The following is a 27,030-nucleotide window of genomic DNA, read 5'->3' as shown; positions in this document are numbered from 1 at the left end:
ATGGTGGGGAATGGGGCCTGCCTTCGACGGGCTGAGTGGATAATCATAAATTCACAACGTCGTGAAACCAATTTTTGGCCTTCTCACCATATTGCCTGCTCACGTCACCGAACATGCCCAACGCCAGTGGGCAGGGGAAATTCCACCCTGAGACTATATTTCATATTCTTTCATTCACAACTTTCCACATGCTGTCTCAAAAGCTCAAAGTCAACCACAGCAAATAAAGCAATACGATTAACTAATGAAAATATAACTATGCTGATTTGAGAGATCTTAATCCAGGAATTATTGTTGAATATGTACATGGCATTGGACAAGTACAGGTTATGGCCCAACTTCCTGCGGTCACACTCAAGGTTCAAACATATAAAAACATAGTGAGCAACACACCACTGATGAAGAGACCCTGTCACTTGATCTGACACTTACGGCCACCATCTGAGATGCATATACCTTAGAGGTTAGTATCGAGTTGGCATCAGCACATGGTGAGTCATCAAGGCATGAGTGGGCTGCAGGTTGGGGGAAAGTATAACTCAAGTCAGCTCACTGGTGGGTGAGATTGCAGATGAGTGAACTCAGATGAGGACTTTGATGGACAGAATACAGGGGAATGCTGATGAACATGCACACAGAGATGCTGAGTGCATTGGTTGGCCTTCCTGTTGCTGTCAAGGAGCATGGAGGAATTTGGCCACAGCTTTGCAGAGGGCCTTGCACAAAACTTGCTATCTCTGCAGCCTCTGCTCCATTTCCCTGTCATGTTCCAGTCCAAGACACTGCAATTGAAGCTCATATACCTGTTGCAGCCTTTGTGGGGACAGAGTAGCTGCTCCATTGTCCTCGTTGTGAAGATGCAGCAACACGCCTTGCCAAATCCAGAAACTCACCACCACACCTTCAAAAACACTCCACAATACTTCCAGACAGTTTATGTTGGTATTAGTCAGTCTAATGGCCTTATCTACAAATTTGGTGTCTTTAAAATAACACTAGTGGTGTGTCCCACTTGCCGCTCTAAGAATGTTCTTTGGTTACTAATAAGCAAATACTTTGAGTGGACCCTGCATGGTCTAGGTTTGCAAAATTTGCATCAAATCAACCAATTATAATTATTTGCTGGGGCAATCTGGCCAGTTGGGAAGCTTCTGATACATATATGGCTCTCACACATGAGCGTCCTTCCCAGCATGGGACACAGCATGGGCCACATCGGAAACAATCGGAGGTGCTGCATGGCCTACTTGGAGGGCCTCCTGTTTCCATAGTGCCAGCTGTAGCAGTGCAATGGAGCCCAATTTCTGGCCCGTGATTCCTTAAGATAAACAAGCTATCTCTTTAATTTCAACATTGTACTTGGTGATTCAATGGCACAAAATTCACTGCAATACCCAACTTGATGGCAAGTGGGGTCAATTAGAGCATTATGTGCCCCAATCCTTCAGGGGTGTATTTATGCCAAAACCTGCTGGAGAACTAATTGGAATATGCTGCAATGCGCATAGAGGTGATTCAGAAGCAGCAAGGCTAACAGCCATTCTATTGAAGTTGATGTGAATGATGTATCAGGCCAGTCCAAATATCTCGAAACCATTGCAGTGATCATTTCTGATGATTTTTCTATTTTTAAGAGGATCTTGGTTGGGCAAGAATCTCAATTCCTGGATAATGAAATTCATGTTGATTTTTAATTTCAGATACCACAGCTTGTGCATTGGATCCTGTTACAAATGGTTTCGCTTTCTTTATGGGGAGGGTTTTAATTGGCCTCTTGATTAAAAGTGACTTGACTGTAATCAGGGTTTTGCTTGGATTCATGGAGTCAGAAGAAGTGAATATACCTCACAAAGGATCAGCTGCCTCCCAAGCATACGCTTTGTACTGATTAAGGGAGAGGTCTGGATTGTTTTTCAATAATGTTCATCACATGCTAATTTGGGTCAATTGGCAAGAATGTGTGTGGCCTGTTTTCAGCTCTGCAAAGATACCAGAAGTCTGGAAATAAAAGACACTGCTTTGTCAAATACAGGATCGTAAATAACTCCGCTGCCTGATCTCAGCCTCATTACTTTTTAGTTGAAGGAGTGATGGCTAAAAGAATAGGTTAAATACAGAAAATTCACGATCGGCATTCATATCATGAGGGTGGAACTATGCTAATTCCCACCCAGCTGGTTTAGTCTTGGAGTTCCATGAAACCATTTGGTAACTATGGTTTCCATGAAACCATTGCCGATTGTCATAAAAACTCATCTGGTTCACTAATGTCCGTTGGGGAAGGAAATCTGTCATCCTTACCTGGTCTGGCCTACATGTCACTCTAGACTCACAGCAACGTGGTTGACTCTTAAATGGCCTCTGAACAAGGGCAATTAGGGATGGGTAATAAGTGTTTGCTTAGCTAGTGACACCTGCATCTCATGAACGAATAAAGTTATGGTGAAGCAGAGGAAATTAACGTAAGTAACGGTATAACCATCTTTAGTTACTTCATCAATTATCTTCCCTCCATCATAAGTTCAGATGTGGGGATGTTTGCTGATGATTGCACAATGTTCAGCACCATTCGTGACTCCTCAGATATGAAGCAGTTCGTGTCCATATGCAGCAAGACCTGGACAGCATTCAGACTTGGGCTGATAAGTGGTGAGTTACATTCAAGTGCCAGACAATGACCATCTCAAACAAAAGAAAATCTAACTATCTCCCCTTAATATTCAAATGGCATTACCATCACTGAATCAGAAGTGGGGATGTTCATTGATGATTGCACAATGTTCAGCACCATTTGCGACTCCTCAGATACTGAAGTAGTCCAAGTCCAAATGCAGCAAGACCTGGACAATATGCAGGCTTGGGCTGACAAGTGACAAGTAACATTTGCGCCACACAAGTGCCAGGCAATGATCATCTCCAATAAGAGAGAATCTAACCATCGCCCCTTGACATTTAATGGCATCACCATTGCTGAATCCCCCATTATCAACATCCTGGGGGGTTACCATTGACCAAAAACTGAACTGGACTAGCCATATAAATACTGTGGTTACAAAAGCAGGTCAGAGGCAAGGAATCTTGCAGTGAGTAACTCGCCTCCTGACTCCCTAAAGCCTGTCCACCAACTACAAGGCACCAATCAGGAGTATGATGGAATACACTCCACTTGCCTAGATGAGTGCAGCTCCAACAACATTCAAGAAGCTCAACACCATCCAAGACAAAGCAGCCCGCTTGATTGGCACCCCATTCACCACCTTCAACATTCACTCCCTCCACCACCGACGCACAGTAGCAGCAGGTGTGTATCATCTACAAGATGCACTGCAACAACTCACCAAGGCTCTTTAGACAGCATTTTCCAATCCCATGACCTGTATTACCTAGAAGGATAAAGGCAGTAGATGCATGGGAACACCACCACCTGCAAGTTCCCCTCCAAGCAACAGACCATCTTGATTTGGAACTATATTGCCATTCCTTCACTGTCGCTGAGTCAAAATCCTGGAACTCCCTCCATAGCAGCCCTGTGGGTGTACCTACACTACATGGACTGCAGCGGTTCAAGGAGGCAGCGCAGCACCACCTTCTCAAGGGCAATTAGGGATGGGCAATAAATGCTTGACTAGCCAACAACACCCACATCTCATAAAAGACTAAAGATAAGAAAGTACCCATGACATAATTTCCTGGAAGTCCTGCGCTAGAAAATTTGTGTGTACCATGAATGTGTCATTACTATGCAGAAAATTTTCAGTAAATGCTGGCCCAGTAATTTGATTGTACTATTATGCCAGTGGGCATCAAGGCCAAATGAATATTTCAAAGGTGCATAACCAACATTTTGGTTTAGTCATTTTAGTTTATGATTTTTAAGCAAGGATATAATTTTGAGCGAGGATGGTGGGTGAGGGGCAGTGATCAAAGTTGTTGTGATTTGAATTTTTCAACCATTTCGGAGATAAATAAAAGTCCTGTTATCTGTTTTAAAATGTTGTTCGAAAAACAACAGATTTTGAATCTACTTGATGATACATGTCTTAAACAGAACAGCAATCATAATGATTACATGACCTTTTAACCTTGCTATATTAATTAGCTTGTGGATTAACATTGTGCTGTCTAATATTTGTAATGAACACGTTTGTTTGAAATATATTTACCCAATACGTCAACAAGAGACTTGCGCTATTTAAAATAACCTATTTATTGCTATTGTTAAAATAGCAGGCAGAACAACCTCACATGAACAAATGTGTTAATGTGTTTTTTTCTAATTACAAAGTGCTTTTAAACCATTGGTAACTATCTGCCTCTTTATTAAGAAATAACTAATCAAAGGCATCCTCTGAATTGCAGAAGCTACTATCTTCTTCCAACAGCAAGATAAAGGGCATAAATGATATAAGACAAATGATCAAAATGGCCCTTGTGTTGCACTTCATGAAGAAAATCGAACCATCTGTTAGCTAGCCAACATGTAGGGCACCACTGAGAAGAGTCCCAGATTTCACCCCGTGTGGCTGGATTAAAAGCACTTGCTAGCACTCAATATGTGCCTGCAGGAATGAATATAAGAAGCCGGCAAATTACAGAGCAACTGAAAAAAGATGTAATGGTTAACAAGTGAATTGGTAAAAGTGTAGCTGTCAGTAACAAATGCACCTGATATCAACCTCTCCACCAAAACACACATCACTATTGATTGGACAGAATTTGGCAGTGATTCACAGTTTAAATTCCATGCAAGACTAGCATTTCCTGATTGACTCTATACATGTAACAAACACAGTGCAATCTAAGGAAAGGCTTTCGACTAAGCACTGTAATGGACATTACTGGTGAACGTTTATCTTCCAATTGAACTCCTTATGGTCAAGATCTGTTCGACAAAACTAAATCAGGCACCATTTTTGAACAACCATAAAACTGCAATTGTAAATGAAGCCTACATAATGGAAAGTGACTTTTGTGACTTTGTGCTCCTGGTAAAGAACACATCACAAATTCTACAGTGTTGAGACTAGAGTCTCCAATAATTTAAAACAATGGTCAGAAAACCGTGCTTAGAGGACACCATGATTCCCTATATATACTTTTGGTGGGAGAACCTCCCCTCAGAGTGCAACATCTGATAATTATCCTTATATCTGTGTTAGGGCCTCAATTATACACTATTTATTAACTTTGATGATGGTATAGAAAGCTAATATCCAAAATTGCCAATGACACAAAGATAGGTGGTAATGTAAGCAGTGTAGATAGAAATGTCAAATCACAAAGGAATAGTAATAGATTAGAGAATAGGCAAAACAGTGGCAAATGGATTTCAATGTAGGTCATCCAACTTGGATCTAAAAAGGACAGAACAGAGTATTTCTAAATGGTGAAAACCTAGAAACAATGGAGATGCAAAGTAGCCTTGTGGATTCATATGCATAGATAATTAAAATTCAGGAGTATGTTCCAATTATAAGGTTCATAAGTTCTTATATTTTGGGACTGTAGCTTTAAATTTAGGGTAAATGAAGGGGTTATGTGACCTGTTCTGAAGTCTGTCTGACAGTAAGCCTGGTGGTTTGATTGTTAGAGATCAAAAGAGGGCTTAGGTTGTTTTACTGAGAAGGTGCAAGGTATTTGTGCTTAGAGACAATGGCAGCAGTCTCAGAGCTTACAATGAGTAGACTCCGAGAGCAGAATTTTCCCTTCTAGAGACTAAGTGCGGTGGGGATGGTTTTTGCAGTGCATGTTCTGCTGGTTCAGGAAAACTTGCCCGATTTCAAGCTCAGAAGCTCATTAATTATGCATCGGCGAGTAGCTCTCCAAATCAAATGGCAAAGTGGGCAGTGATTCATCCACCCCACCATTACCTAATGGAGTCGAAGGTCTGGGCGCCATATTTAAACCCCACCCGAACACATACATTCCTCTCAGCAGGACAGCTCGTTGTCAGGAAACTTGTGGCACGGCTGCAACAAAGATAAAAAGCTACTCCCAGGTTCAGCAATGACTCCCTTGAGGCCCTCATCCATGGAGTCTCAGCATTGAGATGTCCTCTACTCGAGGGATGGCTCCAGGAGGCCCACGAGCCTCACCTTGCCAGCCTGGGAGGTAGTTGCAAGGGAGATCAGCTCTTCGGGCACCTGCCTGAGAAACACAATCCAGTGCAGCAAGAGAATGAATGATCTCTGCCAGGGTAAGTCAACCTTCATCTCAACTCCAATCTCTCATTCTCATAATGGCATCATGCACTCAAAAGGGCTACACTGCTCAGGGACCTCACACAATATTAGCAGGGGAGACATCAGCACTGATTGTCTCACGCTCACTTTAACATCATTAGCATCCCATCTTTCATGCTGCACCAACTCCATCCTCAGCCCCTACTGGGGACGGCTCAGCACACAACAGCCATGCATGCTTTCTAACCTCTCCTCCATCTCTTCTCATCACGTTTCATTCCATTTCTCTTCATGGAGTCCATGCTCACCCACAACCGCAGGGTCATATCTCAGATGGAAGGAGGGACGACAGACATCCAGGAGCTTTCTAACGTTGAGGAAGATGCTCCCGAGTTGACAGGCAAAGATAAAGGTTGCTCCTGTGGGGAAGGCGAGTTCGGCCTCTCCCAGCAAGCCAGTACAGGTGGACCGTCCATGTGTGGATCACATCCTGATAATCATAGAGAGTGACATGCAATGTTATATTCTGCCTGCTTTTGAACTAAATCTATCTTCTCTCTCTTACAGGCACCAGCAGGCCCAGACAGACCACCAGAGCTACCATCAGCTCCAGCCCCCAAGCCACCTCAGAGAAGGATGCTGAGGATGTATCAGAGGAAGAACCATCAGTGCATTCACCTGCACCCTCCACCAGTGCAGGGGCACTGATCTAGATTAGGCTCGGGGTCGCATTCTGGGGAACACCTCACTGACACACCTCTGCAGCAGTTGGAGACAGTGACAGCTCAGGTCTCTGGCACTAGGAAGACTGCTGGAGATCAGGCACCTGTTGAGCCTGAGTTAGATGATGAGCCTCTGTAAGTGGCAGTCTCTAACATGCTTGAGATTTAATGATAGGTGGCGGAAAATCAGGTAGAGCGATGAGAAGCAGCCAACAGACTAGAGTGAAGGATGGAGGAGACGGTCCTCTTTCTGTCTGATGTCATGGATCCGACATGCGAGCACCTCAAGGTCTCCATGGGAAGGGTGGCGGCCACACTGGAGACCTTGGTCCAACAGGTCCTGCCAGATTTGGGCTCAGACCTGCACTCCATCATTATAGGCATTGGTGGGATTCATCACTAGCTAGGCAAGAGGGAAGCGGGGGCATCTTGACCTCCCTCCAGGAACCTCTTCTCCTCAGAGAGTCAGCCAGGGGCGCTCAGGCACCAACAGGAGGACCACCAGCAGCTGGAGACCCTGGGGCCATCCACCCAGGTGACTCTGAGAGGGTCCAGCTGATCCCAATCCCTTCTGCCTATGACCCTGTTGCCTCCAGCTGTACAGGCTGAGAAAGGTGCAGCTGCCTCAAAGCAGAAGACCTAAAGAAAGCAGGGGCTCTCCAGGTCTCGGCCCTCTACAGGACACCCGCCAAAATCATCAAAGACAATAGGGCATAGCAGTCAGCAGGCAGCCTCCACCTCTGCTACGGATATCGGAGGTGCACCTAGACGTAGAGGTAGGGTTAGGAAAATTAAGAAACTTCTGGGTCACGGTGTTCAGTCACTGTTTATATTATACACCTTTGTAAATACGTTTGCTGCTCATGGGAATGGTCTTGTCATTTGAAAGTGTTGTGCATATGCACCAATGTACCCTCTTATTGTGAGGGTGAGCCAAGCTCCCATTCAGGGTTTGCCTCCCTTTATAAGCCTCACATTCATGTGATATGTAGCTGAGCCATGATAGTTCCCCAGCCGTTGTGTTATGTCAGGGAGATGTGTCAAGTTCTTTACTGGAAGTGTCTGCAAAATGCATTCGTAACCTCTACTCCTTACATGACAGCATGGAGTTAGTCGTGCTCAATAGCCTTGGAGGGTTAACTCTAATTATTTCTCTAAATTAGAGGGCTGTCTTCATTGGCAATGCCAAAGGACAAGACCTGCAGTTATGATGGTCTCTCCAACCATGCACGTATCTCAGTGTCAGCTGGAAGCTTCTCATTTAGGTGTCAATGACTGCATCAAATCCTTTGATACAGCGTTTGTGTTGTGCCAACTTTCACTTCCCGGAGGGTTTTGTGAATCATGAGGGTTGAAGGTACAAGTCCGACTGCTGAACTTGCCCTCGATGTAACTGGTTATAAAGGCCTTTCAGTGCACTGACATGGCACTAAGGGACAGAAGGAATGTAGCAGTGCCCCATTGCTTGCACCTTACTCCTCCTGGAAGCTTGTGGCTATCAGTGTGGCACGGGCATGTCTTCTGCATTGTGCTTCTTCGATGGCATGCTCACGTGGAAGCTGACCCTCATCTCCCTCTTCAGGTTTCTGCCCTTCCTTGTCTTTATTGTCTGAGGAGCTCTCAGCCTCCTCCATGTCTTCCCCCAGCAAGGGATTCCCCCTTTCAAGTGCCAGGTTGTGAAGCGAGCAACAGGCCATGATTATGTGCATCATTCTTTGTGGGAAGTACTACAGAGCCCTACCTGAGCTCGATAATGGATCGAGTTGAGCTATATCTCTCATTGTATCTCTCCTCCGAGGCACACCGAGGATGACGCTTGGGTGTCATGAGTCATCGTTTGAGTGGGTACCCCTTATCCTCAAGCAGACAACCCTGTAATCACTGAAGCCCCTGTCATGAGGCCCTTGTGCAAACTTACAGATCTAGATGACCAAGATGCCAACCGTGATACTTGACATCTCAATCCCACGGAGGTTGGAAGAGGTTTGGATGCATTCATGAAATATGCCACCTTACCAAAGGCACTCCTGCAATCTCTGATTAAGCTCAACTTGCACTTCAGCAATGACTGGACGTCCTTTGGCCTGTTATCTATGCTAATTGAAGAAAGCTCATTAGAGGTTTTCATTGAAGAACTGGCAGATGTGCAGCAGGTGTGCTTCCTGAATGGTTGGCCACTTTTTCATTCTCACATACGTCTCTATTAATGCCCAAATGGAGCAACTGTATTGTGAAGCCAATGATTCCTGCAGCCTCTTGTTAAAGTGCACCAAAAGGCAATGGCTCCAATTGCACCTTCTCAGGGAAGTGTTCCTCTTTTCTCTCAGCTCTGACTCTATTTCTGGGCTCCTCCTACATGCCCTCAGACCCCTCCCATCCAGATCCCTTTCCAGTTTCGATGTTAAAGTCTTTAATAACTTTGAGATTTCAAGATGGTGGTGCTGCATTTTTATTCTGAGACCAGCTTCAATCCTCCCCCTGTCAGTGTTCAGGTCCCTCCGATCTTCCTGGAACTTCACGGTGTACAGGTAGAGCTCCCTCGGATTATTCTCCAGCCTCCCCTGGTAACCCTGGATCCCATTGTAATTGTGGTGGGCATTCCAGTCATCCCCCCTGTTGCTGTCCCATGTCCACCTCACCCCTACCCATCTCAAGGCTGTGCGCACGGTCACATACAGAGGCGAACTCCCACAAGAGAACTTCAAATATTCCTCCTTTATTAAGCTTTCTCCATTTACAGGCTACAGATGCCTCCCCTAACCATGACCATCCCATCCACAGCTCAGTACTGAGCCAGACAACCCCACCTGTAAGACAATTAACACTCCCTGCACACCAAGCTGTGCAGCTGTGAGCACCCAGCTTTGCCCCTCCCTTCAGTGAGACAATGATGTGTGTGCCATGCATAGCCCTGTAGCACAGCCCACAAAGCCCGAGGATGCCTTTAATCTCTCACCCTGACCACTTGGCCCCAGACCAGGGGCTATGACTGTTTTTCAATGAGCTCCTGTTCCTTCATGACTGATCACAACACAACCTCACATCCCCCCTCCACTGCCCCTGCTCCATGAGTCTTTGTTCAAGCCGTCTCTCGTGTGCAAGACTTTCCCCTCCCCACCTCCATGAGTCTCTGTGCAACTCATCCCTCCTGTGCCACACTAACACAACACCCTCAACCTCCTATTCCAAGTCTGCATGCACCCCCTCCCATTCATACAGCTCAATTCCCATTAACCCTTTCTTTGTCTGCATTCTAGTCATCCATGTCAGGCTCCAGCTTCCCCACTCTCGGTCTCCCCTCTGCTTGCCATCGTCCCGCTGCACCCCCCAACCCCACCATAGCCCATTGACCTCCATGTCTCTGTCATCCTTCCCCAGACTCTTCAATCCCACCATAGCCCACTGACCCCCATGTCCCTGTCATCCTTACACCACCCAGTTGCAATGCTGGTCTCTGTTTCAGAGTGCCTGTGACCCATAGCGCACACAGTGCTGTCCTCCCGGAATACGGAGGCACCCACTGTGAGCAGACCAATCTTACACTCCCACCAGTGTGGCAGCTCACTGGCATTGCTGAGAAACCGGAGCAGCGCTGTTGCAAGTAGGCTTTGAATGTTGCACTCACATGAGCGCAGAGAGGGCAGACGGCTGCACGCCACATCTGTCTGAACATGATTTTGATCGGTCTAATTTCCCGCTGGCATGGCACATAACTGGGAGGGTGACTGTGATTCTGACGAGTAGCATTTTTAATGAGTATTCATGACATGGTAATGCATGCAAATAGCATTCCCGACATGGACCAGCAGGAATCCTGTCCCACCACGAAAGTGGCGAGGGGAGAATTCTGAACTGGTTTCCCGCCAACGGGATTCTTGTCTCTCTTCGAAATTTCCGCTCCTGTCCACCACGAAACCCACCGCTGGCAGGACCAGAAAATTCCGCCCCAAGTCTCCCAAAGTCACAAGTGGGTGTTGAAGGCACTGGGTTTTAAACAGTTGTGCTGTAAACTGTCTATTTACTTATAAGATGGCGGTTTGGATCAGGGATAGCAAATTAGCTTTTTTACCTGGAAGCAAGGTTAATATATTTCACATTGTTATGGGGCAGAGGGCAGAGCAAGCCATTTTTGAGATCAGGTTATAGGCTTCCCTACAAATCAATAAATATCACAGACAGATAGCAGTTCTGTGTGGTCAGCAGAGAAAAGAGGCTTCTTGGCTTTGTAAACTACCACAGCAGGTTGTGGGAGGGAGAGAGTCTCTACTTCAAGAGATGCATCCTGCAGCCTCTTAAGGATTCTGGGGGATTTGTCATGGCATGACCAGGTGGAACAAGAATCGGAACAGTCTTTATTGCTGGTGGTGCATTTAAAAAACTCTCTGCAAACTGAGGAAAGCACTTGGAGATGGTCACTCAAAGTTACTACTCATCAAAGCAGGGATTTGGGAACCCATTGGAAGCTGGGAGCAACTGTGAAATGTTTGCTTAAAGGACTGTAATTCCATGGAGAGTGCAATGTGTGATAAGGATAAAAGGGGAATGTTCCTCTCTGTAGTTTAAATTATAAGTTGCCTAAAAATGAAAATAGTGTTTAGTCAACCGTGCTTTCAGTCATATGTTAGAGTAAAAGTTTTAAAACATGAAATCTTGACATTTCTATCTTTCAGCTATTAACTGGAAGTTCAATTTTCTTTTTACGTTTCTGGTCTCTGTGTCTAGGAAAAATCAATAATAATCAGTGTTAACTGATTTATTAAAATAAAGATGTTTAGAAAAGGTAAGCTCGAGTTTAGGCAGACTACTTAACGTCTATGTGTTCATTTTTCAGCAAAGGTCACTGGATAATGATCAAAGGCTGGAACTCTTGGAATTCCGACTCCTGGGATGTGGAGTGTCAATATTCACACAAGAGATCAGATCTGGTAATTTGGCACGGAGAAGGAATGGAAACTGGGATTTTCTGGATCCACAGCAGAAAATTTATTTAGCATTTGAACAAGCAGATATAATATAGATGTAATATAGAGGTACGTGTTAGCTGCATTTCAGTATTATGGTAGGAGAAAAGCTGGGTACAATTAACATATTTTAATTCAGTGTAGAAGTAAGCTATTAATGTGGGTGAATTAGATGCAATTAACCTAGGAGTATATTGAAGTTGTATACAACTAATTTATTTTAATTAAGTAGTACCAGATGTTGATTTGATCCACAAAAATTTTGCAATAATTTAAATCCCTACAGTTTGCTAAAACTGTTTAATTATGACTTGGAAGCCATAGTTCAGTGGGCTTGGTATTATTTCAAGCCACCTCCCTTTCCCCTGTGGCCCTTGAGAGACTTCTTCTACAATTTGCATTTGGGTTTTCAGTCACAGCCTGCCAGCTGTGGGATGTTGATTGAATTTGGGTTCTGTGCTGTTTCCTGGAATTATAAGTCCCATTTTTACCTGGGGTTTGTAGTATAATGCAGTATGTTAGACTAAGTTTCATAAAGGGTTAACTGTAATAGTCAGCGATGCCATAGAAGGCAATGGCATATACTTGTGATGTGAGACCCTGGAACAGTCTAAAGTGAAAATAAGAAGGAAAGCAAGCATGGTCAGAAGCTTGTAAAAGTGTTCTCCATAATCTTAAACATGTTAAAATAAATGTTAGAATGTTTATAGCTAGCAGTCTTTGGAGATCATTGAAACTACTCCAACCCAACAACACAATGATGTAGGGTTGAGGGGCAAGGGTGATGTTGGCAGGCTATCAGTTTCACCTCAGCTTGCTGGCAGGAGGCCCAAGCCATGTTAATTCCCATTTGAATATACCAGACCAGATTCTCGCTCAGACCTGGTTTCAATGATATCTTGCTGGTGGGTGGGAGTTCATTCAGTGTGATGGGAGGCTTTGCCTGAGTACTTACTGAAACAGTCAGGAGCAGGTGATCCGAGTTGGGGAGGGAAACTTGGAGTCCTAGGTTTTCTTTCTTGTGGTGTGGATGAGCATGTGTGGCTCACAAGAAAACGTTTACAAAAATGTAACTGATCTTTTTAGCCCTTTTCTGGGTCACTGTTTCTTCTGGTAACCAGCGCCAAACAAGGCTGTCAACAGTTAAAATATATTTGGGGTCTAAATGACATTGATATTCAAACAATGGGCCCCAATGAGACCCCCGCTTACCCAGTATGAATGTTTCTTTATCTGACCAAATGCGCCAGTTTAAATGGCAAGCAGTGAGGATTGGGTAAACAGGCCACTGCAACCATGTTAACTCCCTGCTCCACCATTCCCATCAGGCATGTGGGAGTTAAAATCAGGGCTTTGAATTTTAATGATAGAAATGGTGACATAACAAGCCTTTTGGTCCAACACATATGTTAGCGCTCACATTTCATTGGGAACTAATTACTGTAGACCCATTTTTCCTCCCTTTCCCCAAATTCCTTTATATACTTTCCTTTGAAATGATTACCCAGCCTTTGCCTGAACTACTTGAGATAAAGATTTCATGTTTTAATAACTGTGGTTAAAAAAAAACTCATCTAACCTCCCATTGGTTTTTTAGTGATAATCATATGGGGGAAGAGACAGTCCTCCATTCAGGAATTGCCCAGAAGAGCACAATTAAAATCAAAATCATTGAGTACAGGTGCCTTCATATCATGAGCAATATTGCTGAAGATGTCCCAAGGCCAAGACATTGGTTGGCGCTTGATAGGTGAAAAAACTACCTTAGGTATCAGTTATTTTGTTATTATTGGAACTGCATCTCAATGTTATTATCTAAGTGCTTTTTGTACATGACATAAAACTAACATGACTTATAAGCTAATAACACATTATGAAATAGCAATTGGGGAATTAAGTTGGCTCTCGTCTCGAGAATGATTTAAGCTAGCAGTGAATGTCAGTAAATTTGGCAAAACCCAGCTCTGGATGAAATGACCCTGAGTTTAAGAACTGTTTACTGAACATGATTCTTTGCTAAATCACAGATTGTCTTTTGGTGAGATTAAGTGCCTTTGCTGTAGGGTTAGGGTCGCAATGCAAGGGATGTCACTTCTGTAACACAAAGGATACTATTGTAATAAGGCATACCGTTCCAATACATTTTTGCAATATGATTGCAAAGCATTTAATGGGCGGGAGAAAGGAATTAATTTGCCAATCTCATCCTGTAATCTGCGCTTGTCTTCTTGAATGGAACAGGAAAAGTGACAACTGAAGAGGAAACAGAATGCATTAACAGTGATTCACAAAGTTGCAGTCACCCAGACCCTAGATAAAGACCTGTACTTCTTAAGTTGACATATAAATGGTAAAGTATTTGGAAACCAAACATAGTTTTATTATTGAAAATAACAAAATAAAATGTATACTAAGAGTATTTCAGCTATTGTGGGGTCAAATAAGTTCAGAATAGAACAATATTAAGCATATGACAAAAGAGCACTTGGCAACATCAGAATTTTGAATGATTATAACAATATGAAGTTGGCATCCAGGCATAGGGCTATCCATTACCTTCAAGTCATCACATCCTGCCTCGACTATAGCTGTCATTAGAAATTACAGATCATGATCCTTTCTGCTTTTAAGCAATCCAAAGATGCCGGTGGTTGTAAATGCTTATATGGGAGAAGAAATTCGTTTGCAGGCTTGTAAAGGGGTGACATGACTCTAACACCGTCCTGAAGAGATGGTCCGAGTTTAGCTGTTGGACCGCGGCGATCTGGGGACAGAGCCAATCAGCTGTCCCAATGCAGCCCACTAGTTGGGCCCAGCATTACATCAGGTAGGTCCTGAAATGGGGTTCAGGAAGTAATCAGGATGGGGCGAGGAACCACAGTACTGTTGGCAATCCAGCAGAAGCACTCCTCCTTCCCTTGGCTCCACATTAATATAAGTGGAATAAAAACAACAAACTGTTGGTTTGACCCTGAAGAGCTCGCAAAGTGTAAAATCCGCCTAGCTTTTGACTAATTTCAGGTTAGGGTCTTGAAACAGGTTTTTGCCCTCTCATTAGCATAAGGCATCTGCCAGAGATGTTGTAATATGACCCAAGCCAATGTGGCATTGGACCTACTTCAGTTGTCTATAGGGTGAAGGAGGTTTTGTGTCTGTTCTATGACTCAGAACAATATGCAGCACATAACGATTTTGTTACTCATGTCTTCTTATTATATCAAGTGGCTGAATTAAAATGAAATGGCCCATTTCATCTTGGGATCGGGATAAAATGCATATTTGCAGATAAGACATGGCTTAATTTTTTAAAACTGCTAGCAAGCTAAACATTCACTATAAGCTTTCATCCAAAACCTTTAATTCAACAAAAAATGTACAATTTTTCCATTATAAGGCATCACACGGTTTATATAGAGTGTGTGCATATTCCAGTGGTGACCCTCAGAAAAGGATTTTTAAAAATCCAAACATCAAAAATAAGAACCTGACATGGATAATCTTAAACTTTATGATTCCACTCTGGGAACCTCTCCTATTGACAGTGCATATCATGGAATTTGGGATGATACTGGAAATTCTGATCATTCATGTAAACAGTTCAACAATCATACACAGGCTGCAAACCAAATTTCTAATATGTTCCTCCGCTGCATGAAGTTCCTGATCAGAAGTGCAAACTCAAAAATAACTCCTCAAGGCCACTGCTTCAGAATTTATTAAAGAGGGAATAAAGATCAGCAAAAGGATTCTATGGGTTATTCCCAGTCTCCCGCCATAACTTCAGTGAAAACCCTGAGAAATGCAGTAAGCCACTTTTTTTCTTGGCCAATTATGCTAGGTTTTGAGAAAGCCCATTGAACATTCTAGGAATTATTCTTCCATTTTTATTTTCAATAAACCTTATTTTCTCTGCTCACCTAAAAAGTGTGATTTAAGTGAACATTGCCGCTAATACTTCCCAGGTCTCTTGAGCTTGTTTTCAGAACGCATTCTCTCTGCTCTTTGTGCGTTTGTATATTCCTTCCCAATTCCAGTGTGCGGGGGATTTCACCTTACGACTGACACATTGGCTCTTGATGAGCCTTCTGCCACTATATTTGTGCTGGCCCATAGCTGACGAGCTGCAGCATGATGTTCAGCCAATGTAACTCACCAGATGTGCGCTGCAAAGGCCCAGCTCTCAAAGTGGACTGGTGCTCCCAGCAATGGGATCAGGTAGGTAGCTCATACATTCCACTGACTGGCTGCTTGGAAGTTAAAATCACCATCCCCTTTGAAATTATGGCAAAAATTAATGGAAATAGAGTAATAACTTAACGTGCTGCTTGGAAACATATTTAACTGAGTGCATTAAAATTATTTCTCTCTCAGGCACAAAGTTATCAGTGAAAGTCAGTGCTAACATCAATATTGCTTTCTTCCAGAAATCATATTTATTTATTTTCTATTATTAAAGAACACATACTATACAGGGAACATGCTTTTGATCTTTCCTTTTATGTGCTTTTCTTTTTTCTCTTCTGTTTTGTTCCTTGCCACAAGACCCCACCACAGAAGTGCATTTTGTTTAATAATTAATGTGTTTTTTATATGCCAACTGTGACATTCATTTGTACTCTCTCGGCATAAATATTTATCAAACCAAACAAAAGGCTAATATAAAGACATTAGCAATGTGCCAGTGAGAACTGCTGGGGTAACAGCTCAATTGCTCCTCTTTTTTCTATGCATATATCTGTAATTGAGATTGATAAGAAACCTACGGCTTGATTTTAGCATAACTGTAAAGATGTATCTTGCTGTGGGTACTTGGTGCTAACAAAGATTTTGCTCTATAACTATTAAAACAAAAACACAGTTTCAGTAATATAGCTACCACTGGCCTATTTTGAGAAACACACAATGAAACAGATATTTAGGATTTGTGCACTGACATGAAAATGAATAGTCTCTTCAGCTTACTAATGCTGCAAGCTATCGTTCCTTCTCAGTGGATCTGACAACATTGTGGTTTTGGTGCAAGTTAGCAATGTATTTGTGGCACTATCTGCCACTGTGCAATGGAGTATAAAACATTAAATGTTGGCCAAGTGCTTACTGCCATTCCTGCTGAGATTATACTGCCGCCCAAAAAAGGGACAAACCTCTGGTGAAATGTAGAATAAATGGAAAATAAAAGGTCATTAAAATTTGAGCCATTTTTTTAAACTGTCATAGTCAAAATAAAATGCAACTTTTTAAATAATATGCCAACATTTATGTAAGTAACCCATTTGTCAAATTATGTCATTTAGTAAATGTAGTATATAAAACAGTGAATGACCAAGCCACACACATATTCATCAATAAGACATGGTGCCCAATTGTGTTTGCATCACTTCAGTAAAAATGAACCAGTGCAACTTTGCTTAATTAGTACATATTAATAGCCTGATAAAGCATAATTGAAATAACACCATTGATCCAGTGTTCATCATAGTCTGGGATTAAAGTATGAAAACAGCTGGACCTGGTGAGTTACAGTCGGATCAAAACATAATACCACTTTATTCAGGGTTCAGAATATCATTAAAACATCATAACACCTTATCCTTGATTCAGCACTGCCTCACCTTAAATCATAGCAATTTTTCCTGGATTTACCTCAGTTTGGGATTAAAACATCATCCCATTTTATCCAGGTTCATCACAGCCTGCGATTAAAACATCATCAGGTTTTAGCCCAGGTTAGCCATAGACTGGGATTAGAATGTAAACAGCATTTTATCTCAAGGCAATCTTAGACTGTGATTAGGCACTTTAATTTGTGAGAAATCAGAGAATTATGCTTAAAGAGCAAATATCACCATTAAAATTCCAAAAAAAGTAGCAACAAATTAGAATTAGAATCCTTTCTGCACTGACACAAGCAAATTATTGAAGCCAACAGAATTGGGGAGCAGAATTATCTACAGACACTGTGACTAATTAAGGGCACTGTCATTAACTATAAACAGTAATTCAGATGTTACACTCCGGGTTTAGTAATCCACACCAGTATCTCACGGTGTCATCAGTGCAAAGTTTCAGAAACAGTAAAATGGCAGAAATATATGGAATACAAAATAAAGGACGTTCATTCCAAACATAGTTTATATGCAGCAATTCCAGTTTCAAAAAGGGGTCCTCGTGGTGAAACTATTTGCAACAAATGGAAAACTTTGTTCAAGCACTGTTCTGTGAACTTTATATTTAATACAACGATATGGGCTCATTTAACATCTCTACTTAACAAGTAATCTTCACCTTTTTAAAAGCCAGGTATCACAGTGTATTTAATAAATAGCAGTTAAACAATATAAAGCTGGTTGGCAAGAATGACAAAAAATAATCACCAAATGGGATTACTACATAGTCAATGAGCAGTTCACTTGTAATAGTGTCATTGGAGCTAGGGCCTATGCTACATATTCTTTATGGTAAGGCCACTGATTAATATTGTACCACTTCAATAAAAGTGCAAACATATATTCTGTGGGTAATTGCTTCTGAGAAGTTGCAGCATTACTCAATATCATCATATAATGCACTTTGATTCTGGCTGTTGCTACAGAAACCTGCTACTTAAGCAGCGTTCTGTCTGATCATCGTCAATGGCTCCTGTGACCCACATACATGAGACAAGTGGTGTAAGTAATCACAAAGTAACCATCCCATTAAGGCTTATGCAGCAATACATTGTACAATTGCTGAGCCTCTCAGAAGTTTCAGGTTACTTTATCTATAGCGTGAAAACGTAAAATCACTTTGACTTACCAAGCTGTGCCTCCACAGGGTTTAATCTGTTTTCTAAAGGATAGAGGAACTTGGGTGGTTTGTCTGTCATTGGAGCTGTAAGAGAAAATATTCACACATTAAGTGCATTTGAACAGAACATTTACCAATGATCCACAATACACATGAGGTAACAGTAACTCCAGACATGCCTGGCACAGCTCACCTATATCTATACGGAATGCAAGTCCATGTGTTTGCTTAAACCAGTGAATTATTATAGTCAGCACAGTCAAAAGGCTGGAATTTGCAAATTGATCAGGAGCTATTAAATATAAAGGCATTCTTCAGTCTAGTTTTTCAACTGGAGGGAATGACTGCATGAATGATATGCTTTTCCCACCATATTAAAATGCAACCAAGTACCATTACATAAAGGGTAAATTGAAGAATGAGGGCAGATTTAAACTTAGATGGCAGGGTAAAGGGATAAAGGGACAGAAATAACCATAGAAGGAAAAAACAGTACCGATCAGTACTCTTATTTCCCAGTTTTCACTAGTTTTTCCTTCTCGGAAAACAGGAAAAGCCAGATTGGAAATAGTAGCCTGGTTGAAGAGTTCATAGAATGCTTTCAAGATAGTTTCTTAGAGCAGCACGTTCTGGAACTAACCAGGCAGCAGGTTATATTAGACTTGGTATTGTGTGATGTGACAGGATTAATTAATGACCTCAGAGTAAAGGCACCCCCTAGGTACCAGCGACCACAATATGATTGAATTTTACATCCAGTTTGAAAGGGAGAAGATTGGGTCTAAGATTACTTTTTAAACTTAAATAAGGGCAACTATGTGGACATGAAAGCTGAGCCAACTGAAGTGAACTGGGACACTAGGCTAGAGTATAGTTGAATAGAGAAGCAGTGGCAGACATTTAAGGGGATATTTCAGAATACTCAGAATAAGTACCTTCCTACTATAAAGAAAAATTCTAAGGGGAGGACCCACCATCCATGGTTAACTGAAGAAGTTAAGGAAAGCATCAAACTTAAGGAAAAAGGCATATAACTGTGCAAAGATGAGTGGCAAGTCAGATGATTGGTCAGAATATAAAGAACGGCAGAGAATGGCTAAAATGTTAATCAGGAGAAATAAATTAAGAGTATGAGAGGAAGTTAGCTCGAGATGTAAAAACAGATAGCAAGAGTTTCTACGGGTAATTAAAAAGGAAAATAGTAAGTAAAGTGAGTGTTGGTCCTCTAGAGAGTGACAATGGAGAGTTATTAGTAGATAATAAGGAAATGGCAGATGAAATGAACAAATATTTTGCTTCCGACTTCACGATAGAGAAAGGTGTCAATTTTCCAAAATTCGCTAGATTCTGGAAAGGTTCTATCAGACTAAAAGTAGCAAATATAACCCCTCTATTAAAGAAGGGAGGGAGGCGGAAAACAGAAAAATATAGGCCAGTTAGCTTGACATCTGTCGTGGGAATATTAGAATTGATCATTAAAGACGTTATAGCTAGGCACTTAGAAAAACTCAAGGCAATCAGGTAGAGTCAGCATGGTTTTGTGAAAGGGAAATCATGTTTCACCACTTATTGGAGTTCTTTGAAGGAGTAACATGTACTGTGGATAAAGGGGAGCCTGTAGACATGTTGTACTTGGATTTCCAGAAGGCATTTGATACAGTGGCATTAGAAGTTATTACGGAATATGGTGTAGGGGGTAACATATTAGCATGGATAGAAGATTGGCTGGCTTGCAGAAAACAGAGCTTGCATAAATGAGTCTTTTTCTGATTGGCAGGATGCGATGAGTGGGCTCCTGCAGGGGTCTGTGCTGGGGCATCAACTTTTTACAATTTATATCAATGACTTAGGTGAGGGGAGTGAAGGCATGGCAGCTAAATTTGCAGATGACAGAAACATATGTAGGAAAGTATGTTGTGAAGAGGACATAAGGAGGTTGCAGGTGGATATAGATAGGTTGGGTGAGTGGGCAAAAATCTGGCAGATGTCGTATAATGTGGGAAAATGTGAAGTTGTTCACTTTAGCAGGAAGAATAAAAAAGCAGAGTATTAATTAAACGGAGAACTCCAAGATGCAAGAAGCATTTTAGTGCATGAGTCACAAAAAGTTAGTATGCAGGTACAGCAAGTAATTAAGAAGGCTAATGAAATGCTACCCTTTATTATGAGAGGAATTGAACATAAAAGTAAGGATGTTATGCTTCAGTTATACAGGGCACTGGTGAGACCACATTTTGAATATTGTGTACAATTTTAGCCTCCTTATTTAAAGAAGGATGTAAATGCATTGGAGGAGGTTCAGAGGAGGTTTACTATATTGATACCTGGAATGAGTGGGTTGTCTTATGAGGAAAGGTTGGAACAGACTGGGCTTGTTTTCACTGGAGTTTAGAAGAGTGAGGGGTGACTTGATTGAGGTATATAAAATCCTGAATAATCTCAGGAAGGTGGACGTGGAAAGGATGTTCCCTCTTGTGGGTGAGTCCAGATCTAAGGGGGGGGGGCAGTGTTTTAAAATTAGGGGTCACCATTTTAGGGCAGAGATGAAGAGAATTTTTTTCTCTCAGAGGGTTGTGCGACTTTGGAACTCTCTGCCTCAGAATGTGGTGGAGGCGGGGTCATTGAATATTTTTAAGGCAGAGGTAGATAGATTCTTGTTAGGCAAGGGAATCAAAGGTTATTGGGGGTGAATGGAAATGTGGAATTTGAAACACAAACAGGTCAGCATGATTTTATTGAATGGTGGAGCAGGCTTGAGGGGCCGAATGGCCTACTTCTGCTCCCATTACGTATGTTGGTAGGAAAAATTTCGATTTGAGATCAGAGGATCGATAAAAGCTGCTGAGAAAAAAGGCTTTGCTGAATTAAATCACAAGAGGCTTGTAGGTAGTGAAATTTTAAAACACTCTTTCAGAGTGATAAGGGATATCAAAAGCTAATGGGGAAACTGGGAAAAGAAGTATATAAATACTACAAAATATTGAAGTAACAACTGCATTACAACAGAATTCCTATGCATAGAAGTAAGAGATAAAGAAAGAAATGGTTCAATTCCCCAGTGTGCATTACTGGTCACTACACCAGGGACGGGAACGGGCTCACAAAGGGGTGGAAGTTTTCTGTTGGGTAGATGGGAGTAGTCATGTGTCTCCTGGGCTCACAAAGATTGATTTTTTAAAAAAGAAAGCCTCTATGTGACTTTAGGTGCATATCTCACATATGCAAAGGTCCAATGAGGTACGAAAGATTGGGCTGATTATGTGGTAGCAACATATACAATCAATGGTTGAGGGTGAAACTCGTCTTGGGTGCTAGTGTTGATCAGACAATAGTGAATTAGCAGCCCGATTTACTCACCTGTAAAATCAGGAAGACTGTAAAACGAGCTGCTAATTCCAAATGGAGAGTGTAACTACTGTCATTTCATTCCACCACTCAAGGAGATTTCACACCCAATAATCTTAAATTTTCTTGTTAACTTACCAGTCAACCGTCTGGCATTACTTGTGAGAAGTCGAGACAAAGAAAGTAGGACTAGATGGATCCAAGTGTGAAATCTCTTTCCTTCAGATTTCAATTATTGTTGGAGATTTAAAAAGAAATATAATCGTTTTTGTATTTTTCTATCTCTCTCTTTTATCTCCCTCTCTCTGGATGGAATCGTCCAGTCTCAGTGGTGAAGAGCGTCATGGTGGGTGTGAGCAGACAATATGAGAAGGCCAAAAATCAGTTTTACACTGTCATGAAACCCGTTTGCAATCATCTGCTCCGCTCATCAATGATGGGCAGCGTTTCCTGTCTCCACATGTCGGGAAATTAATTTCAATACTTTAGCATCTCATTCTAAGCCCTGCTCACCAGAATCATCTCCCTATGCTGGATCATCCGGCACATTTCATAGCTGAACATAAGTGACGTGCACCTGGCGAGCTGCACTTCACTCGGGACTTTGAGGCTTGTTTGCCTACGTTGCTTCAGGTGGCACTTACAGTCATCAGTGCCAGGCTTTGCAGGCAGCACCACATCACTTACAGGGGGGCTGACTGGCAGGTCTCTATTTACCAGTCCAGACACAAGGCAGGGGAGGCTTTTCAACGTCTGCAGGGCTAGCATTTGCTTTGGGAAGTGGGAAGAGTGACCCTAGGCAAGGGAAAAGACTACAGGGCAAGGGCACATGTTGATCTGTGCAAGTGGCCTCAAGATTGTGACGGCTGGGGAGGTAGTCTCCAGAGGAGATGAGGCCAGATGGAGATGTGAGGGTGTGTGTGAGAGAGTGCATAGTGATGTCCCTTGAGCTGCCAGTGAGTGAGATACAGTGAATGTGTGATGGGCTTGTGAGTATGAGAGTCTAGAGTGATGAGATGGCTGCTTTACTCTGGCGGCATGGGTGAAATCTTTTATGCATTGGCTGGCCAACCTCTTCTGGCACTGACCACCACTGCCACCGCCTCCGAAGCCAGAGTGGTGAGATTATTGGACATTCTGCAGCCAGAGCAGACGTGGAGGACATCACCATGGGCCTCCAAAAGACATTGCAGTGATGGGTCACCAAATTCTTCTTGGCCTTCAGGGCCATGTTTTCACTGACGCAGTCCTGGGCTGCCAGCATTGGGAACTGTGCGTGCGGCTACAGTTTAGATATGGCACCCGGAGTGAGGAAGCAGTGATGTGATGGCTTGGCAGGCAATTCAGAGGATGCTCACCAGCAAGATGGCATGTTTCCTGTGGGTGCATAATTAATGAGATGGAAAGTGGATGATATGGCACAAAAACCCGCCATTGCGGCTGGTGGGTAAAACGTCATTTTTCACACCTGCTACTGCTTTTAGTGCAAATCTAGGACAATTCCACCCTCTTTCTTCCAACATTAATCCCATATTTCCCTTTATTTTGCTATATGTACATGACTTGGCATTGAGTTAACTATTCTAACTGACATTTCCTTGTTTAGACTCTATGTTGCAGTAAAGTTTCTTCAATTTATTGGTTAACAAGAAAATGAAGGACTTGTATTTAGCACCTTTCATGGTCACCAGATGTCTCAAAGCACTTTACAGCCAATTGAGTACTTTTGAAATGTAGTCACTGTGGTAATGTAGAATATGCAGCAGCCAGTTTGCACGCAGCAAACTCCCACAAACAATAATGTGATAATGAACAGATAATCTGTTTTTGTGATGTTGATTGAGGGATAAATATTGACCAGGATACCAGGGATAACTCATTTGCTCTTTTTCCAAAGAATGTCATGGGATCTTTTATGTCAACCTGAGAGGCCAGACAGGTCCTCGATTTAATATCTCAGCTGAAAGATGGGCCTCCAACAGTGTAGCACTCCCTCAATGCTGCACTGGAGTGTCAACCTTAATGTTTGTACTCAAGTCTTGGAATGGGATTTAAACTCACAACCTACCAACTGAGCCATAGCTGACACAGGAGATACACATGCCCCAGATTCCCTGTAGAGGGCACTGCATCAAAATGCATTTACAATCTCCACAAGTTTCAATACAAAGTCCACAGAAAGTCTGTGGTTAAGTGCAAGTGGAGAAAAAGTATTGCAGGCAATGTCAAGGTATATTCCCTTGAAGAGGAAAAGTAGGACAAATATATCCAGAGCGCAACGGATGATGGGAGAGATAGAGGTAAAGATGAAAAGGATGAAGTGCATGTACAACAGATGTCAGATAGAAAATACAATGGAGAATCAGGCTAATACAGAAGGACCAGAGAAGAAGTGAATAAGCTAATAAGAAAAGCAAGGAGGGAGCACAAAAAGAGGCAGGCAGTGAACATAAAAATGAACCCCAAGGTTTTCTATAAGGGTCAAAAAGGGGACTTGCATGTGGAGACTGGAGAAATAGCAGAGGTGTTGAACAAATACTTTGCATCTGTCTTTACAAAGGAAGAACTTGCTACCCAGGCCAAGGTGAGAGGGGAGGTAACTGGTACACTAGAAGAACTTACAATTAAGAGGAAGGTGGTGTTGGAAAGGCTATCTTTACTTAAAATAGATAAGGTACCGGGACCGGGTGAGTTGCGTCCAGGGGGATGAGGGAAGTGGGAGTGGAAATTGCAGAGGCACTAGTGATAATCTTCTAGTTTTCCGTAGACACAGGGGAGATGCCAGAGGACTGGAGAATTGCAAGTGTGATACCCTTGTTCAAAATGGGGTGCAAGGTTAAAGCTGGCAACTACAGACCAGTCAGTTTGACCTCAGTGGTAGGGAAACTTCTGGAAACTATAGTATGGGATAAAATCAATTATCACTTAAAGAAGTGCAGGATAATTAAGGAAAGCCAGCATGGGTTCATCAAGGGAAAATCACGTTTAACTAACTGCTAGAGTTTTTTGAGGAGGTAGCAGAGAAGGTTGATAAGGGCAATGCTGTTAATGTGGTATATATGGATTTTCAAAAGGCATTTTACACAGTGCCACACAACAGACTTGTGAGCAAAATTCTAGGTCATGGAATTAAAGGGAAAATAGGCACTTGGATAAGAAATTGGCTGAGTAACAGGAAACAGAGTAGTGATAATGGTTGCTTTTCAGATTGGAGGAAGGTTTGTAGTGGAGTTCCTCAGGGACTCAGTGTTGGGACCCTTGTTCTTCCTGATATATATTAATGACCTAGACAGTGGTGTGCAGGGCATGATTTCAAAATTTGCAGATGACACAAAGATTGGAAATGTTGTCAACTGTGGTGGGGATAGTCTTGAACTTCAAAATGACATAAACATGTTGGTGGATTGGGCAGACAAGTTGGCAGATGAAGTTCAATGCAGAGAATTGTGAGGTGATTCGTTTTGGCAGGAAAGATGTGGTGAGACAGTATAAAATAAACGGAGAGCCTCTAAAGGAAAGAACAGAGGGACCTCAGTGTATACATACACAGTTCATTGAAGATGGCAGGGCATGTTGAGAAAGCAGTTAATAAAGCATACAGTACCTGAGGCTTTATTAATAGGGGATTGAGTACAAGAGTAAGGAGGTCATTTTGAACTTGTATAAGACACTAGTTAGGCCTCATCTGGAGTACTGCATCCAGTACTGGGTGCCATACTTGAAGAAGGATGTGAATGCATTGGAGAGAGTGGAGAGCAGATTCACAAGAATGATTCCCAGGAGGAAGGGTAGATTGGAGAGGTTGGGACTGATTTCATTGGAGAAAAGAAGGTTTAGAGGGGACTTGATAGAAGTATTCAAGATCCTGAGGGGTATGGGGCAAGGTAAATAATGAGAAACTGTTCCCACTCAAGAGAACATCAAGGACTGGCAGGCACAGATTCAAAACAATTGACGAAAGGAGCAAATGTAATGTGAGGAAAAAAATTTTCACCCAGAGGATCGTTGGGAGTCTGGAACAAACTTCCTAAGAGGGTGGTGGAGGCAGGTTCGATTAAGGTATTCTAAAGGGAATTGGATTGCTGCCTGGAAAGAGAGAATATGCAAAGTTGCGGGGATAAGGCAGGGCTAAGTGGAATACTCTTTAAGAGCCAGTGCAGACTCGATGGGCTGAATGGCCTCCTTCTGCACTGTAAAGATACTGTGGAATGAACAACTGGCAAGATACATTCGTTGTTGACTTAGAGAAGTTATGCTGAACCTATATAAAGCTCTGGTTAGGCCCTCAACTAACGTATTGCATCCAGTTCTGGTCACAACACTTTAGGAAAGATGTGAACATTCCTAGAGAGGTGTCAAGGAGATTTACCAGAATGGTTCTAGGGATGGGGGCTTTAGTTACAAGGTTCGGTTAGAAAGGCTGGGGCTTTCCTCTTTGCAGCAGAGGAGACTGAGGGAGATTTGATAGGGGTGTACAAGGTGACATGCTTAGATAAGGTAGACAAGGAACCCATTAGCTGATTGTACAAGGACTAAGGGATACAGGTAAGAATTTAGGCAAGAAATACAGGGAGAATGCAGGTGGTAATGACCTGGAACGAGGATGGTGGATGTGGAAACAATTTCCAAAGGAAATGGGATGGGCACAAAGGAAATAAACTTGCAGGTTACAGCGATAGAGCCAGGGAGTGAGACTGATTGGATTGCTCCCTGGGGAGCTGGCAAAGACTTGGAGAGCTCATTGGCTATCTTCTGTGCCATAAATGATCACTCTATGGGCAGAATTTTCCATTCTGGAGACTAAGTGCGGTAGTGGATGGGGAAGTCAGTGTAATTCCTGCTGGGTGGCGGACCGGATTAATCCATGCGATTTTCCGTTTTTCAGCTCATTATTTATGCATTAACAAAGAGCTCGTCAAATCTTGTGGTGGGGCGGGCAGAGATTCATCCAGCCTGCATTACCTCATGGCGTCGAAGGTCCTGCCACCATATTTAAATGGCACCCACACAGACATTCACTCACTGCAGGCCAGG

The 27,030-nt window shown here is 42.5% G+C and overlaps 1 protein-coding gene across 3 annotated transcripts in view; it reads right to left on the bottom strand.

Annotated features, from left to right (window-relative positions):
• The window catches only part of il1rapl1b (interleukin 1 receptor accessory protein-like 1b), a 1,487,064-nt gene that overhangs the window by 389,942 nt on the left and 1,070,092 nt on the right, over positions 1-27,030 (bottom strand). For all 3 annotated transcript variants that reach the window (XM_078559845.1, XM_078559847.1, XM_078559846.1), the window contains exon 6: positions 18,661-18,735. In XM_078559845.1, coding sequence (XP_078415971.1) covers positions 18,661-18,735 — 75 coding nt within the window. The remainder of the gene's footprint in view (positions 1-18,660; positions 18,736-27,030) is intronic.

The sequence above is a fragment of the Cetorhinus maximus genome, chromosome 16, assembly GCF_964194155.1.
Source record: "Cetorhinus maximus chromosome 16, sCetMax3.hap1.1, whole genome shotgun sequence".
Lineage (NCBI taxonomy): Eukaryota > Metazoa > Chordata > Chondrichthyes > Lamniformes > Cetorhinidae > Cetorhinus > Cetorhinus maximus.
This window is presented reverse-complemented; position numbering and strand designations above follow the sequence as displayed.